Source organism: Saccopteryx leptura, chromosome 7 (assembly GCF_036850995.1).
Source record: "Saccopteryx leptura isolate mSacLep1 chromosome 7, mSacLep1_pri_phased_curated, whole genome shotgun sequence".
NCBI classification, from domain to species: Eukaryota; Metazoa; Chordata; class Mammalia; order Chiroptera; family Emballonuridae; genus Saccopteryx; species Saccopteryx leptura.
Genome location: NC_089509.1, coordinates 18797691 through 18815626, shown reverse-complemented (window position 1 = coordinate 18815626; position 17936 = coordinate 18797691). Strand labels below are relative to the sequence as shown.

General features: G+C 47.2%; 1 protein-coding gene across 1 annotated transcript in view; it reads left to right on the top strand.

Moving 5' to 3' along the window:
• The window catches only part of LCT (lactase), a 56803-nt gene that overhangs the window by 18719 nt on the left and 20148 nt on the right, over window positions 1-17936 (top strand). The window contains exons 6-12 of the mRNA XM_066345919.1: window positions 2409-3126; window positions 7483-8128; window positions 9633-11183; window positions 11851-12119; window positions 12682-12972; window positions 15734-15932; window positions 17114-17316. Coding sequence (XP_066202016.1) covers window positions 2409-3126; window positions 7483-8128; window positions 9633-11183; window positions 11851-12119; window positions 12682-12972; window positions 15734-15932; window positions 17114-17316 — 3877 coding nt within the window. The remainder of the gene's footprint in view (window positions 1-2408; window positions 3127-7482; window positions 8129-9632; window positions 11184-11850; window positions 12120-12681; window positions 12973-15733; window positions 15933-17113; window positions 17317-17936) is intronic.

Sequence of the window (17936 nt, the reverse complement as noted above, 5' to 3'; positions counted from 1 at the left end):
CCTCTGCTGGTGAAACTGCCGTGGGTTATGGCGCATGCTCACCAGGCTGTGGGACGTGACTCATAGACTGAGAAATCAATTTAGAGGTTGGATCTGGCCCTGGCCAGTTGGCTCAGCGGTAGAGCGTCAGCCTGGCGTGCAGGGGACCCGGGTTCGATTCCTGGCCAGGGCACATAGGAGAAGCGCCCATTTGCTTCTCCACCCCCCCCCCTCCTTCCTCTCTGTCTCTCTCTTCCCCTCCCGCAGCCAAGGCTCCATTGGAGCAGAGATGGCCTGGGCGCTGGGGATGGCTCCTTGGCCTCTGCCCCAGGCACTAGAGTGGCTCTGGTCACGGCAGAGCGATGCCCCGGAGGGGCAGAGCATCGCCCCCTGGTGGGCAGAGCGTCGCCCCTGGTGGGCGTGCCGGGTGAATCCCAGTCGGGCGCATGCAGGAGTCTGTCTGACTGTCTCTCCCCGTTTCCAGCTTCAGAAAAAGAAAATAAATAAATAAATAAATAGAGGTTGGATCTGAAACATTAAAAAACAAATGTTTTAAAAAAAATGGGAAGAAAAGAATCATATTTCATTGCATATAGAGTATTTTTATGTTATGTTTTTAGTTCAGATATATTTATTTCTGAACTAAAAACATAATAAATATATATGCACTTGAAACCATGTCAACATGGCCCTGGCTGGTGGCTCAGTGGATAGCAGCCTGCCATATGGACATCCCAGGTTCGATTTCCAGTCGGGGCACACAGAAGCAATTATCTGCTTCACTCCCCCGCCCTCTCTCCCTTCCCTCTCTCTTCCTTTCCCACAACCAGTGGCTCAATTGGTTTGAGCGTGGCCCTGGACACTGAGGACAGCTCAGTTGGTCTGAGCACATCAGCCTCAGGCACTGAAAATAGCTCGGTATTCAAGCATCATCCCAGACTGGGTAGCTGAGTGGATCCCTGTTGGGGCACATGTGGGAGTCTGCCTCACTATCTCCCCTTTTCTCACCTAAAAAAAGAGAAACTATGTCAACACAATAAATTAAAAAGTAAATTTAAAAAACTAAAAAACAAACATATGGTCGTAAATGTTTATACATCTACACACATACCTAGTAATATGTGTTTGGAAGTATAGATTCTGTGCTCTGCCATATGCAAGCTATGTGATCAAGGAAAAGGTTTTTTTTTCAGTGACAGAGACAGAGAGAGACAGACAGGAAGGGAGAGAGATGAGAAGCATCAGTTCTTTGTTGTAGCACCTTAGTTGTTCATTGATTGCTTTCTCATATGTGCCTTGACTGGGGGGCTACAGCAGACCAAGTGATCCCTTGCTTAAGCCAGCAACATCAGGGTTTCAAACCTGGGTCCTCTGCATCCCAGTCCAACGTTATATCCACTGCATCACAACCCAGTCAGGCTGAAGTTTTCACTTTTTAAAAGATTTTATTTATTGATTTTACAGAGAGAGAAAGGTGGGGAGAGAGAAGTATCAACTCATAGTTACTTCACTTTAGCTGCTCACTGCTTGCTTGTCATATGTGCCTTGACCAGGCATGCCCAGGGTTTTGAACTGGTAACCTTAACATTCCAGGTTAACACTCTATATCCACTACGCCACCACAGGCCAGGCAGAAATTTTCATTTAAAAACAACAACAACAACACAAGATTTGAGTTCATTTACATATATAAAGTCTGGAGATGGACAGTCTACAGTGGATCTAATCACCAGGAATCCAGGCTCCTACCTTGTTGCTTTGTCACCTCTAACAAGGCTTCGACCTCATGGTGCAGCATGGATACTTGAGCCACTGACATTGTGTTCATAATCCAGGCAGCGTGAAGAAGGCAGCAGGCTGCGGCAGAGCTCGTGTGTGACCAGTGCACGGCAACAGAGCTGCACCGGTGGTTCAGTTATCGAGGCGCTTCTGTGCCCGCCGCTGGCCCCAATGCCAGGTTACTCATGTGTTTGTCTGTTTCCGCCTCTGGAGGATAAAGATAGTTAGAGCACCTAGCTCATAAATTTATTTATAAATTGCATATATTTTTATCCCAGTGGCCAGCACAGAATCAAGGCTCAGTAAATTGAAGTCAACATTATTATCAGCTATGTTTTATGAACATAAGAAGAATGTATGTCGTCAAAACTGAAGACAGTATTCTGGGGTGAGCTAATGCAGAGAAGAGTGGCAATGGGTCAGTATTTGTACTCATGCAGGAGCAACAATAACCCAGCTGAGAAGGGGTCATAACAATAACTGTCCCATCTACCAGTCACGTCCTGCCCAGGACTGGGTATGGCTTTCCACTCGGTGTTTCTGGAACCCTCACTGATTAAACACATTGTCCCGGTTCATCAGTCTAGGGGCATTTGTAACGCAGAGTCATTACTTACTACGTCCTTTCATGTCACTTCGCTCCTGTGCAGGTCTCGCTCTCTGACTGACAGCCTAGCCCTGGCTGCCCCGTGGGGCTTCACCACGGCAGCAGGCTCCTTGCCACCTGGCTCTGCCTACCAGGGCGTCTGGGAAGTGTTTGCTAACCAGTCCCGGGCAGAAAGGGATGTTTTCCTGCGGGACGTGTTCCCTGAAGGCTTCCTCTGGGGCGTCTCCACAGGAGCCTTTAACGTAGAAGGAGGCTGGGCTGAGGACGGAAGAGGGGCCAGTGTCTGGGACCGACTCGGGCTCCAGAAGGCGGCCAAAAGCCAAGCAACACCAGCGGTGGCCAGTGACAGTTACCACAAGGTGGACTCAGATGTCTCCCTGCTCCGCGGCCTCCGGGTTCGGGTCTATAAGTTCTCCATCTCCTGGTCCCGTATCTTCCCCACTGGGCACGGGCCCAGCCCCAACCCCCAGGGCGTCGCCTACTACAACAAGCTGATCAACAGCCTGCTGGACTCGCACATCGAGCCCATGGCCACGCTGTTCCACTGGGACCTGCCTCAGGCCCTGCAGGATGGCGGTGGGTGGCAGAATGAGAGTGTGGTGCATGCCTTCCTGGACTACGCAGCCTTCTGCTTCTCCACCTTCGGGGACCGCGTGAAGCTGTGGGTGACCTTCCACGAGCCGTGGGTGATGAGCTACGCGGGCTATGGCACTGGCCAACACGCACCGGGCATCTCCGACCCAGGAGTAGCCTCCTTTAAGGTATTTCTGCAGCCCCCCTTGTTCAGGATAGTCACGTTGGTCTGGCTCCCCCTGCCACTCTCTGGGTTTGGTGCTGAAAGGAGTGTTGACTGTGCCCCATGCTAGGTGCGAAGACGAATACACAACCCGTGCCCTCAAGATGTTAAAGCCTTTTGGGGAAAATGATATAACACACATAAGAAAATTGGAGAACAATTCAAAATGTCCATAATTAGGGTGATCTGGAATACTATGAATAAATGACTCAATAAAATGCCAAAAATCATAGCACTTAAGTCAATGTTTCTGCCCTGCTCTTATTCAGCAAGTGAGTACACTTCGGAAAATGGAAGGTTTGAACCTTTCTGTTTGTCTCCTTGTTGTGAACCTCATCCAACCCTTTTCTCTTTAGGCTTCTCTTTTTTATTTAAAAATTCAATTACAGTTGACATTCAGTATTACATTAGTTTCAGGTGTACAGATTGGTGGTCAGACATTATATAATTTACAAGTGTTTCCCCATTGTCTAGTTCTCCCCGACACCATACATAGTGATTACAATATCATTAACTATATTCTCTATGCTGTACTTCACATCCCCATGACTATTTTCTAACTGCCCCTTGTACTTCTTACTCTTCCCCTTTCTCACCCAGACCCGCAACATCCATCCCACCTGGCAACCATCCAGTTTGTTCTCTGTATCTATGAGTTTTGTTATTTTAGAGTATTTGTCTTTGTCTGACTTATTTCACTGAGCATAATACTCTCTAGGTCTATCCATGTTGTTGCAAATGGTAAGATTTAATTCTTTTTTATGACCGAGTAATATTTTATTGTATATATTAACCATATCTTCTTATCTAATCATCTATTGATGGACACTTGGATCTTGTTTTCTTATCCATTCAGCCACCTTTTGTCTTTTGGTTGGAACATTTGATTCATTTGCATTTAAAGTAATTATTTGTGGGTATATAGTTATGGCCATTTTATTATTCCTATTTTTCTCTTCCTCCTCCTTCTCCTTCTCCTTCCCTTAACTTTTTTTTTTTCTTGTTCAGATATTTATTAGTAAAAACAAACAACAGGAGGTTCTGGGGTGGGAGAGGGTGAAGGGAAAAGCAAGGAACATGTTGACTCCTCAGGTTAATTTGTGCTTGTTGCATCCTGATTTGCTGTTTTCAGCACCTACTATTTTCAGCACAAACATCAGAGATGCTCCTAGACTTTTGTCCCAGTGCTGGGCTTTTGCCCAAACGAGTCTGGCCACTAGCCTATTCTCAACTGCATTTCCTACATTTCCCCCTTTTTTGTTTTATGGGAGTCAACAAGGGGTTAGACCTTGAGAGAGGACTGGGATAGGAGGAGATTTCTACGGCGGGGAGTAAGGGTGGGAGGTATAATGCAAGCAGGCTTCCACTCAAAGGTCCGCTGAAAAAGTTGGCAAACAATGTTCAAAGCTTTGCTGCCTGGGACTCCAGGGTAATAACCGAAACCATAGATAGAAAGAGGGTTTCTGGGGTGGCAGGAGTCCCGGTGTTCCGCAGTGTTGTCTGAGCCTGGTTGGTCAGAGTCTTCAATTGCCCCAAGCCAGTCTGGGGCAGCTGTTATGCTGCTTCTTCTTCGGGGGCGCTTTCATGTCTGGTGGAGTGCTTTTCTCAGGTACCAGCAACTGAGTATCGGGTTGGGGGTCCCCGCTGGGTTGATGGCAACTCATGGTAAGGTTTTGTGAATCAGGCAGGAACCCACACAGGACCAAAGGAGCGAGGAGTGCACCGGACAGACGGACGTACTCCCTCCCGGCCACTCCTCGGAAAGAACACTCAACTTTTCTTGTAATGCTGGTTTGGGGGTGGTGAACTCTGTTAACCTTGTCTTGTCTGGGAAGCTCTCTATCTCTCCTTTGTTCCAAATGATAGCTTTGTTGGGTGCTCCTTAGGTTTCTTATCCTTATGATTGAGATTTTTCTACAGGGACTTCAATGAGAAAGTCCACCTGACTTTTCCCTTTCAATTATTTGTTAACTTCTTAATACAGTTAGAGACAAATTTCGAAGAAAAGGTTTCTTTCATAAGTCTGATGGTCTTGGCTTCTTTGCATTCATCACAATGTACACTTAGTTTAGTACCTGTTTTTAAAAATATGCCTGACCAGGCAGTGGCACAGTGGATAGAGCATCAGACTAGGATGCAGAAAACCCGGGTTTGAAACCCCAAGGTCACCGTCTTGAGCACAGGCTCACCAGCTGGAGCGCAGGGTCACTGGCTTGAGCGTGGGATCATACACATGACCCCATGGTTGCTGACTTAAGCTCAAGGTGGCTGGCTTGAGCAAGGAATCACTCATTCTGCTGTAAGCCCCCAGTCAGGACACATATGAGAAAGCAATCAATGAACAATTAAGGTGCCACAGTGAAGAATTGATGCTTCTCATCTCTCTCCCTGTCTGTCCCTATCTGTCCCTCTCTCTGTCTCTCTCTCTCTCTCTCTGTCTCTGTCATAAATAAATAAATAAAATAGACTTTATTTTTAGAGTATTTTTAGGTTCATAGTAGTAAAATTGAATGAAAAGTACAAAGAGTTCTCACATACCTGCTACCCCCACACATGCATAGCCTCTGTCATTATCAACATGGCACATTTGTTAAAAATCACCGCACCTACACTGATGCACTTAGTCACCCTAGTGCCCGTGTTCTACTTGACATGTTGTTAGCACTTTCCATGTTACTACACAGTCACGGTGACTGTTTCTGATGGGTGTCTGACATTCCGCTGAGCACCATGCCGGACATTGACTGGTTTAGAAGGGAAGCGTTCCCACCTTTTGGAAAGGATCACAGTTTACTGTTGGAGCTTGGGACTCAGTCAAGGTCTGACATTTGGGACATGAGAAGCAGTCAGGATTTTCCTAGGACATATTTTGATATGGAATTCTTTAGAAGTAAGCCTCATCATCTTCAGATGATAAAAAAATAAAAATAAAAACAAGGACAGGGAGCTGAGCAGTAGCAAGCTGTCTTCTGCACTCCCAAGTTTCTGCTTGGTCTTTATATGTACTGTCCTATTTAATCCTCCTCTGCAGACCCAGAATTACCTCTTCCTGCCAACTAGGAAGCTGAAGGTAAAAAGGAAGATTTAGTTTAGTTAGTGACAGAGTCAAGATTTAAATTCAAGGTGTGCTATAGTCCACGGCCCCTGTTTTTGCCTATGTTCTCATGGTGCTTGTTCTCTGTATCTATGAGCTTTCCACCAAGGATGCTGTTTATTTTTGTAAGATTCTCAGTTAAGTCTACAAAGAGATTCCTGGTTGTGATGTTTCTTCTTAATATTTTATTAAGTAGAAAAGAGAATAGGTAATCTAGAAAGAATTGTTCCCTCCTTTGTGTATTAACAAAAACGATATCTATTCCCCATTAGTTGTTCACTAATTATTCCATAAATGCTTACTGAGAATGAAGACAGAAGAACGTGGGTGACCACACAGGCCTGGAGTCAGACTGACTGCGTTTGTCCTCTTGGATCTTGATTTCCTCGTCTGTGTAGTGGTGGTAATAACTGTACTTGCCACATAAGGTTGCTGTGAGGATCACATGAGAGAATTCATTGACAATTGTTATTGTTAATATAGTTCTCGATGCTGTTGCTAGTAACTTCTCAATAGTGGTGTTGACTTATTGACACTGTTGTTCACATTGTTGATATTGGGGTACTTGGTTGATGTTGATGTCAGCACTGTCCATACTGTTGACTTGTTGACATTGTTAGCATCAGTTTTAACTTCTTATTGATGTTGACTTGTTGATGTTTTTGACATTGGTGTTAACGTGTTGATGATTTAATGACAGTATTGACATTAGTGTTGATATTATTGTTGACATTTTCAGTGTTGCTGATGTTATTAATGTGTTGATAATTATTATTATTATTATCTTTAGTGAGTGAGAGAGAAACAGCAGACAGGAAGGGAGAGAAATGAGAAACATCAACTTGTAGTTGCGTCACTTTAGTTGTACGTTGATGGCTTCTCATATGTGCTTTAATGGGGGTAGGGGGGCCTCAGCTGAACCATTGAGCCCTTGCTCAAGCCAGCGACCTTGAGCTCAAGACAGCAATTAGGGGATATGCCAATGATCCCATGCTCAAGCTGGTGACTATGCTCTCAAGCTAGTGAGCCTGCGCTCAAGCTGGCAACCTTGGGGTTTTGAATCTGGGTCCTTAACATCCACTATTGGGTCAGGAATCAACATACTGATTATTGACTTTAGTGTTAACTTGTTGACATTGTTGTTGTTGACTCGCTATTGGCTTCTTGGTGCTGTTGTTGACATTACTGTTGTTGTTACTAAGCACTGTATCTCCTTTTTTTCACAAGGTGGCTCACTTGGTCCTCAAGGCTCATGCCAGAGCTTGGCACCTCTACAACAGCCACCATCGCCCACAGCAGCAGGGGCAACTGGGCATCGTACTGAACTCAGACTGGGCAGAACCCCTATCCCCAGAGAGGCCTGAGGACCTGAGAGCCTCTGAGCGCTTCTTGCACTTCATGCTGGGCTGGTTTGCACACCCTATCTTTGTGGATGGAGACTACCCTGCTGCCCTGAGGTCCCGGATTCAACAAATAAACAAACGGTGCCCCAGTCCTGTGGCCCAGCTCCCTGAATTCACTGCAGCAGAGAAGCAGCTCCTGAAAGGCTCTGCTGATTTTCTGGGCTTGTCCCATTACACTTCCCGCCTCATCAGCAAGGCCCAGCAGGACACCTGCATCCCCAGCTATGACACCATTGGAGGCTTCCAAGAGCACGTGGATCCCGCTTGGCCCCAGACCTCATCCCCTTGGATTCGTGTGGTGCCCTGGGGTATAAGAAGGCTATTGCAGTTTGTATCCTTGGAATACACAAGAGGAAAAGTGCCAATCTACCTGGCTGGGAATGGCATGCCCATAGGGGAGAGTGAAGACCTCCTTGATGATTCCTTGAGAGTAGACTACTTCAATCAATATATCAATGAGGTGCTCAAGGGTAAGGACAGTGGCTATGCTGGTGATTGGGAGGTGAGTGGTACTTCCTCAAGTCTTCACAGTTCTGTTTTATAGGGCGAAGAAGACAGTCTCCCAAGTAAATGAAGCCAAAAAGTAGTATTGGTAGTAAGAGCATGAGTCCTTCATATCAGCCTCCTGTCTCCCTCAAAGGCCTCAAGTCTGCCCCTGTATTCATATTCGCTAGAGTGCCTCCCTTCTAAATTCTGCCCATCTGAGTCCTGTTTATTCATCAAGCCTCATCATCTTTCAATACATTTATTTCACAGATAGTTATTAACCACCCATCATGTGCCAAACACTGTGTAAGACAGTAGGGTAAGATATTGAACAGGATTGTCTTTTCCCGTAGGGTACTCACAGTCTGTGTTGGGACACAGACAGAAAATTGCAGAGGGCGATAATGGCATTGCAGGATAGCAAGGGGACACCTAAGATGGGACTGTAACCCATTAAATCTTCCTTCACTGCTCCAGCCACATTGATCACATCTCCTTTAACTGGCTACAAAAATATATATATATATGCCATATTATTTACTTTGATCCAATTAATCCATATCTACAGTCTCTTTCTTACCTAACATACCTAACATCTATGTCCTTTTTCTTTTTTTATTCTAAGAAAGAAGGCATTGGCAAAGTGGTTTCATCTCATATGTCAGTTCTAATCAGGTGACAGTGGCTAGTTGTCTGCCTAGAGGGCTCTGATGAGATTTCAAGGGCTGTCTAGATTCACAGAGAAAGACTTGGTAAGTAATGCGTGTTCTGGGCACTGCAGTGAGGAATGGAGGCACACATCCCACTGCGGGAAGGTCAGACACTCTCTCTTATTCTTCCCTTATTCTGCTCAGTTGGTTAGAGCATTGTCCTGACAGGCCAAGGTTACCAGTTCAGCCCCTGGTTGGGGCACTTACGAGATTCAGCCAGTGGAGAGCACCTGAGATCTTGTTCTCCAGCATGTTCTTAGTCTGGCTCAAATAAACTTTTATAAAAATTTTTTAAAAATCAACTAATGAATGCACAAATAAGTGAAACAATAAATCAATGTTTCTCTCTCATCTCTTTTTCTCTCCTTATCTAAAGTCAAGATAAAAATTTGTTTAAAGAAAATAAGTTTAGAAATAAATTTTCTATTAAAAATATTGCTAAACATAAATTGGGGAAAAACAAAAGCACATTTTTAAAGATTACATGTTTTATGTATTCTATATAAAAGCAAAGAGTCTTGATGGTAGCAGATGAGCTCATTCTCTCCATTATTTATTTTCAGACAAGGATGCTTCTTTGGATTGAATTATGCCCATAGATGTGGCCTGACATTTTGTGGAGGTCTTATGGACTTTCCATAGTCATTCTGAGGTTGAAAAAGGGCTAATGTTTTTGGAGTAACTATAGTCACCTCCAAAACTATCACGTCAAAAGGAAAACCTTTAAAAAGCAAACTAACAGACTTTAAAATAATACTATTTTTGTTTTTCCCCACAGCTATCAAGGAGGACTCAGTGGATGTTCGATCCTATATTGCTCGTTCCCTCATCGATGGCTTCGAAGGGCCCTCTGGGTATAGCCAGAGGTTTGGGCTGCACCACGTCAACTTCAGCGACAGCAGCAAGCCAAGGATTCCTAGGAAATCTGCCTATTTTTTCACCAGCATCATTGAAAAGAATGGTTTCTTCACCAAAGGAGTAAAAAGACTGCCTCCACCCAGTCCGGCAAACTTCCCCCCTAAAATCAGAACTTTCACTTTTCCATCTGAGGTACCCTCCAAAGCTAAAGTAGTTTGGGAAAAGTTCTCCAACCAACCTAAGTTTGAAAGAGATTTGTTCTACCATGGCACGTTCAGGGATGACTTTCTGTGGGGCGTGTCCTCCTCAGCCTATCAGATTGAAGGAGCTTGGGATGCTGACGGCAAAGGCCCCAGCATCTGGGACAACTTTACCCACACACCAGGCAGCAATGTGAAAGGCAATGCCACGGGAGACATAGCCTGTGACAGTTATAATCAACTGAACGCTGATCTGAACATGCTCCGAGCTTTGAAAGTCAAGGCCTATCGCTTCTCTATCTCCTGGTCTCGGATTTTCCCAACTGGAAGAAACAGTTCTATCAACAGACATGGTGTTGATTATTACAACAGACTGATCAATGGCCTGGTAGAAAACAACATCTTTCCCATGGTGACACTGTTCCACTGGGACCTGCCCCAGGCCCTCCAAGATATTGGAGGCTGGGAGAATTCTTCCTTGATTGAGTTGTTTAACAGCTATGCAGACTTTTGTTTCCAGACCTTTGGTGACAGAGTCAAGTTCTGGATGACGTTTAATGAGCCTACATACCACGTGTGGTTGGGTTATGGCTCAGGGGATTTTCCCCCAAATGTGAAGGATCCAGGCTGGGGACCTTACAGGATTGGCCATGTACTCATCAAAGCTCATGCCAGAGTCTATCACACATATGATAAGAAGTACAGGCAAGAGCAGAAGGGAGTTATCTCTTTGAGCCTCAGTGCACACTGGGCAGAGCCCAAATCACCAGAGATCCCTAAGGACGTGGAGGCGGCTGACCGAGTGCTACAGTTCTCCCTGGGCTGGTTCGCCCACCCCATCTTCCGAAATGGAGACTACCCCGATGCCATGAAGTGGAAAGTGGGGAACAGGAGTGAGCTACAACATTTAGCCACGTCCCGCCTGCCAAGTTTCACTGAGGAAGAGAAGAGGTACATCAGGGCTACGGCCGATGTGTTCTGCCTCAACACCTACTCCTCCAGAATTGTGCAGCAAACAACACCCAGGCTAAACCCACCCTCCTACAGAGATGACCAGGAGATGATTGAGGAGGAGGACCCTTCGTGGCCTTCCTCAGCACTGAACAGAGCGGCACCCTGGGGGATGCGAAGACTGCTCAACTGGATCAAGGAAGAGTATGGTGACATCCCCATTTACATCACCGAAAATGGAGTGGGGCTGGCAAATCCCAAGGTGGAAGATACCAGTAGGATATTTTACCATAAAACCTACATAAATGAAGCTTTGAAAGGTATATGAGGGTCCATACCCCCTTTCCAAGACCTTCCAACATCCATATGTTATATGCCTAAAATAATTCGGCAGAGTGGATTACAAACCACCAAGTCTCTCTCTTATGTGCTAACTTCATAATTCTTTCCCTATCTGGGGTTACAGATCCCCTTGAGAACCTGAAAAAAGCTGTAGTCAACTCTTCAAATGTACACACACACTCATAGTCCCTAGAAGAATATTTTCATGGGTCTATTCATTTATTGCTGAGCAACTAATATGTGACAAGTTTTATTCTAAATGATGAGGAAACCACAGTGAACAAAACAGGTAGCTTTCTGCTGACATGGAGCTTATATTCTAATGGCTTCCATGCAGCCCCAGAACAAGAAACTATTCTCCAATTACATTTGTGTTTAACTTCTAAAGTGGGCTGAGGCTCTTGAATTTGAAACACATCCCTTTACCTCAACAAAAGCATTTTATTTGACAAAGATCAGTCATTAATACTTATTTGGGGGCATCATGCTGGCACAAACAGCTCCTCTGTCTATCGGGCGTTCCTTCCTGGTGTGTACAAGTTGATGGACTAATGTCTTGAGTTGAGGAGCCAGCACTTGGCTAGGCTTTTTGGGGTCCCTGGCCCCTGGAGTAAAGCTCTTCTCTTCCCTTTGGAATGTTTCCAGCCTGCAGGCTCGACGGTGTGGACCTTCGAGGGTATACCGCACGGTCGCTGATGGATAGCTTTGAGTGGCTGAATGGTTACACAGTCAAGTTTGGACTGTACCATGTCGACTTCAGTCATGTGAACAGGCCTCGCACCGCACGGGCCTCTGCCAGGCACTACACAGAGCTCATCATCAACAACGGCATGCCACTGGCCCGGGAAGATGACTTTCTCTATGGCCAGTTTCCTGGGGGTTTCCTCTGGAGTGCGGCTTCCGCTGCATATCAGGTGAGGAGTTCATTCTTGGTCAAAATGCCACCCTACCTCCAGTTACACAGTATTGCACCATGTATGCTGAAGTGTTTTAAAGTAAATTACAGAAATTGTACCTGGCAGACTACCTAAGCCTCTAGGTAGTTGCTTGCTCAGCGGCTTACTGTCAGTTTCCCTTTAAGGTAGGTGGGAGGACAGTAGGAAGCACAGACAGTGACACATCCTGATCAGAAATTCTACCTCCACACATGTCGTCACCGGGATCCGTTTGGCCATGGTTGGGGTTGGGGCATGTGGAATTGTTCATTTAAACTTTTAGTGGGGACCCACCATACACCAGACACTGCTACGTTAACTACTGGGACACAGATTTGAAAGACACAGTGCCTAGCCCTCCTGGTCTTGTGGGAAGCCAGTCAGCATGCCGTGGGAATTGGGGAATCAGAGCGAGGCACTGAAGGCTCCCAGGGGAAGTGATGCTGCCTCACCTCCTGACTCAGGACTTCCCTGCTGACAGAAGGGAACTCGTGAGGGTCTGACCGCATGACTTAGTTAGACCATGTCTTGTCATCTTGAGATCGAAGGTGCTTGGAGAGCAGATGGCAAAGGACTCAGTATTTGGGACACGTTTTCTCACACCCCACTGAAGATTGAGAACAACGACAATGGAGATGTGGCCTGTGACAGTTATCACAAGATTGCTGAGGACGTGGTCGCCCTGCAGAACCTGGGGGTGTCCCACTACCGCTTTTCCATCTCTTGGTCACGTGTCCTCCCAGATGGAACCACCAAGTACATCAACGAAGGGGGCCTGAACTACTACGTGCAGCTCATTGACAGGCTGCTGGCCGCCAGCATCAAGCCCCAGGTGAGGTCCGCGTGGGGGAGCCAGCTGGGCCAGGGGCACATTGATCATGTAAACAAAAGCTGCTCTCAAGTTTACTTTTTCAATTGTTAACAAATCGACGGAGGGAAGAATTTAAAAATATAAGAGTCTGTGGTGTAGATTGTCCTTCCATCCCTGACCCCCAGTCATCCAGTTCCCTTTTTTACAGACAGCCAAGTGCACTAGGTTCTCATGTCCCCTGTGTGTGGAAGCTGGTAGGTGTTTGTGTGAACGTCTATTCCTCTTCCCCTCTTTTTTCGTAATGGTAAGATACTTGCTTTAATTTAACAATATTTCTTACAGATATTTTCATATCCATACATAGTTTCCTCATTTTTATTTTTTGTTATGTGGAACTGTTTGTACCTTACTTCTCTAATTACTTCCCTGTCAATGGCACTCTTCCCTGTGACGTTTCCATTCGTGCCATTATCACCAATACTGCGATGCGGGACCATAGACGTACACCCATCCTCACGGCTATTTTATCTGTAGGATATGGTCCCGGGGCAGAAGAACTGTTGGGGCAAAAGTGTGTATATTCTTTTTTCTTTTAAAGATTTTATTTATTGATTTTGTTTTGTTTTTGTTTTTGTATTTTTCTGAAGCTGGAAACGGGGAGAGACAGTCAGACAGACTCCCGCATGCGCCCGACCGGGATCCACCCGGCACGCCCACCAGGGGGTGACGCTCTGCCCACCAGGGGGCGATGCTCTGCCCCTCCGGGGCATTGCTCTGTTGCGACCAGAGCCACTCTAGCGCCTGGGGCAGAGGCCAAGGAGCCATCCCCAGCGCCCGGGCCATCTTTGCTCCAATGGAGCCTTGGCTGCGGGAGGGGAAGAGAGATACAGAGAGGAAGGAGAGGGGGAGGGGTAGAGAGGCAGATGGGCGCCTCTCCTGTGTGCCCTGGCCGGGAATCGAACCCGGGACTTCTGCACGCTGATGCTCTACCACTGAGCCAACCAGCCAGGGCCTATTTATTGATTTTGATTTTGATTTGTGTGTATGTGTGACAGAGACAGAGAGAGATAGAGAGAAGGACAGATAGGGACAGACAGGAAGGGAAAGAGATGAGAAACATCAATTATTCATTGCAACACCTTAATTGTTCATTGATTGCTTTCTCATATGTGCCTTGACGGGGAAGCGGGGGCTCCAGTTGAGCCAGTGACCCCTTGCTCAAGCCAGCAACCTTACGCTCAAGTCAGAGACCATGGGGTCATGTCTATGATCCCACGCTCAAGCCAGTGACCCTGAGCTCAAGCTGGTGAGCCCGCGCTCCAGCCGGGCGCCTCGGGATTTTGAACCTGGGTCCTCTGTGTCCCAGTCCGGTGCTCTATGCACTATGCCACCTCCTGGTCAGGCTTTTTATTGATTTTTAAAAAGATGATAGAGAGAAAGGCAGAGAGAGGAGCAGGAAGCATCAACTCTCATATGTGCCTTGGCCAGGCTAGCATGGGGTTTTGAACCAGCAACTTAAGCATTCCAGGTCAACCCTTTATCCACTGAGCCACCACAGGTCAGGCAAAAGTATGTGTATTCTTAAGACATGAGTTACTATGAATAATACAGAACTCATTTGTGGGCTTATTTTACTATCACTGAAATTTTAAACTTGACTTGAGAGCCCAAGAACACCCTTCCTTCGCGGGCCGTCTTTGACACGCGCTGTGGGCACTGTGTTGTGGCGCTAGACGCTTCCTCTGCTGTCGGGGCTGGAGATCAGGCAGCACGGCCAAGACAGTCCCCACGTTGCAGCCCCCTGTCCCCACCCCACCTTGCCCTCTGGACTTCTCCTCACACTGATAACGCTGCAGGGACAAGGCAGTCACAGAGCGTTTGTTATGGTGAGCCCTGGTGTGACGGGGGAGAAGGTGGCCACTCGAGTAGCTGTCCTGCAGGACCCCATGGTCTGGGTGGACAATGCGATTCACCACATACAACAACTCGAAACAAGATCAGAGAGCACACAACCCAGAGCCCACCAGCGTTTACCCCTGAGGGCACCAAGACACAGCTAGGGGGAAAGCCCCACAGCCAGAGAGCATGGGGAGGGGCAGGTCTCAGACCCAGAGAGACTTGGACGGCTGGGGGTGCAGGGGTGGTCACCTCAGGCCGTGGGAAGACTCAGGCCTGGGTTGGCGAGGCTTGGTGGCCCACGCAAGCTGAGGACAGTAGAGACCACAGCTTGGCCAAGATGGGGTGTATCAGGGGCATCAAGAGACGGCTGAGAGGGGGAAAGGCTGCCACAGAAACACGGCCAGAGGGCCCTTCCCCACAGAGAATTACCAGCTCCACAGGGAGAAGCTCCAGACACGTAGACAATATCCTTGGGGGTGTCCCTTTACAAGAAAGTGGATCCATCCTTCTGGGCCCTCTGGGTCTGACTCTGGGCAGTCAGTCCCCGCAGGTTCTGGCCCGAGGACAGCCATAGCTGACACTGCAGAGTGGTTAGGGGGCCTCACACTTTAAACTTTGCTTGGTTTGGTGAAGTGAGGTCTTAGAGCCTGAGCCCAGAAAGGTTGATGCCGAGCGGGGACTCAACCCAGGCTTCTCTGTCCAGGTGTGTAATGTCTCACACTTCAGCACCTCAGCCCTCCCACCACCACCAAAGAACCTTTGAGCCTTTTTACCTGGTCATTCATTCTCAGCTTGAGCAGCAACACTTCTGCAGGTGCGCAGAGAGCCCCTGGCTTCCTGTGCAGAGCAGGTGGATGGAACTGCTGACCCTACTTCCTCACAGGTGACCATTTACCACTGGGACCTGCCCCAGGCCCTCCAGGACATTGGTGGCTGGGAGAATGAGACCATCGTGCAGCGCTTTAAAGAGTATGCCGATGTGCTCTTTCAGAGGCTTGGCGACAAGGTGAAGTTTTGGATTACGCTGAATGAACCCTTTGTCATCGCTAACCAGGGCTATGGCTACGGGACAGCAGCTCCAGGTAAAGGTCCCAGGCTCAACCTGCCAGCTTGCTGGAGTGTGGCATTCTTAGCACCTGTAGGACGTGAACTTGGGCAGCACTGGAGGGGGATCCTGAGAGCTCTGGGGAGGGGCCTCAGAATCCCACCTCCTGCTCGAGCCTCCTGACAGGCAGCCCTGTTTCCCTTCTAGCACCACCTTTGCTAAACATGAATGTCATGTGTCCGTGCCTCCAAAGGGCTCCGTCTCTGCACTGAGACTCTGACGTGCCTCAGATGAGAAGCTGCCTGAGCCAGGGACGTGGGCTAATTAATGTAGGAAAGGCCTATTCATTAGTCTGTACAGGGCCACAGTCGGCTTTCTGCAACTCCAAAATCCGAAAGTTTTGGCTGATTGATTTGCCGACCTGAGCAGCCTCGACAAGCTGAAGCTGTGTGTGGCAGTTACCCGACTTCCGTTCTACAGACATGTGAGCGTCCTCCTGACGGAGAGCTGCTCTGAGCCCTGCTGGGCGATATGTAAATGTGTTCTATATTTATTACCTTTCTAAGACACAAAAATTTTTTGTTACAAAACACATTTGGCCCTAAAAGCTGTGAATAAGGGATTGTGAACCTGTCCCTGTCCCTTTAGAACCAACCATCCGGCTTTCCTTTTCCCTAGTTCGGATCCTCAGAGTCAGTTTGTTACGCTGGTGATTTCACACCATGTGTGAGAGAGGGAAAGAGTTGCAGGGGGAGAGGTGGCCTCACAACACTGCCTCTCAAGGGCATTCTCTCTGCGGCTCCCATTGGCGTATTCTCCAGCCTTTCCTTTCCCAGCATGCTCCCCAGAGTGCCCGATGTCCAGTCCCGCTGCTCCTCTGGGCACATTGCAGAGACATATGAGCCCCATTGGGGGAGGGGTACAGGAACCAACACTTCAAATGTCTCGTCCTTGCAGACACAGTGCTCTGGGTGCTCCACATACTCTATTTCACTTCCTTCTCCTAAGGCTCTCATTTGCTCATTTTGCCGAGGAAGAAACTGAAAGAATGAAATGCTCACCCCAAGTTACATTGTCCACTGGTAAGAAGTGGAGCTGGGATTCAAATTCCATTCTTCCGAACCTGAAATCTGCATTCTTCCTCCCAAACACATCAAGCACAGAGTGACACTCTTGACTGCATTCATTCTTCGTTGACAGCCATGTGTATGTTTCCAGGAATCTCCTTTAGGCCTGGCACTGCCCCCTACATCGTTGGCCACAACCTCATAAAGGCTCATGCGGAGGCCTGGCATCTGTACAATGACAAGTACCGCAGCAGGCAAGGGGGCATAATCTCCATTACCATCAGCAGTGACTGGGCTGAGCCCAGAGACCCCTCCAGCCAGGAGGACGTGGAAGCAGCCAGGAGATACGTTCAGGTCTGTTTGCCCTTGGGCGTTGGTTTTACTCTTCCTTGTTTTCCCCTCTTGTCATGATCTAATGGAAATAGAGTTAGATAACCAAACCACAATTTATGATTTAGGCCTTGTTTTGTTATTATCTGACATTGTGAACTTGATAGAAATTACCTAACCTTTTTGGACCTTCACTTTCTCATCTGTGAAGTGGAGATGACTTACTTCTTAGGCTTGGGGTTATCTTTTACATATTAATAAATTATTTGTGCATGTAGTCCTTGCTGGTGTAACATTGGCTTGAAGCTAACAAATAGAAATTCTACCTCTGCAGTGTCTGGTTTGACTACAGTAGTTAATAGAGCTGGGCTGCAATGTCACACTTAACCTCTAGATGTCACCATCTAATTTTATTTCCTCAGCCTAAGGATTCTTTTTTTCTTTTCTTAATTTTAATTTTTTGTGTTTACATAGATTCTAGTGTCCCTCCGAATGTATCCCCGTGTTCCATACAACATGCTCCTTTCCCCCTTCCCAAAAATGCCCTCCCCCCTTCCCTCCAAGATTAGCTTCTCTGCTCTCTATAATGCTGTGTTATGTATATATAATTTTATTAATCTTTTTCCTTTCTCTGATCCCATCTA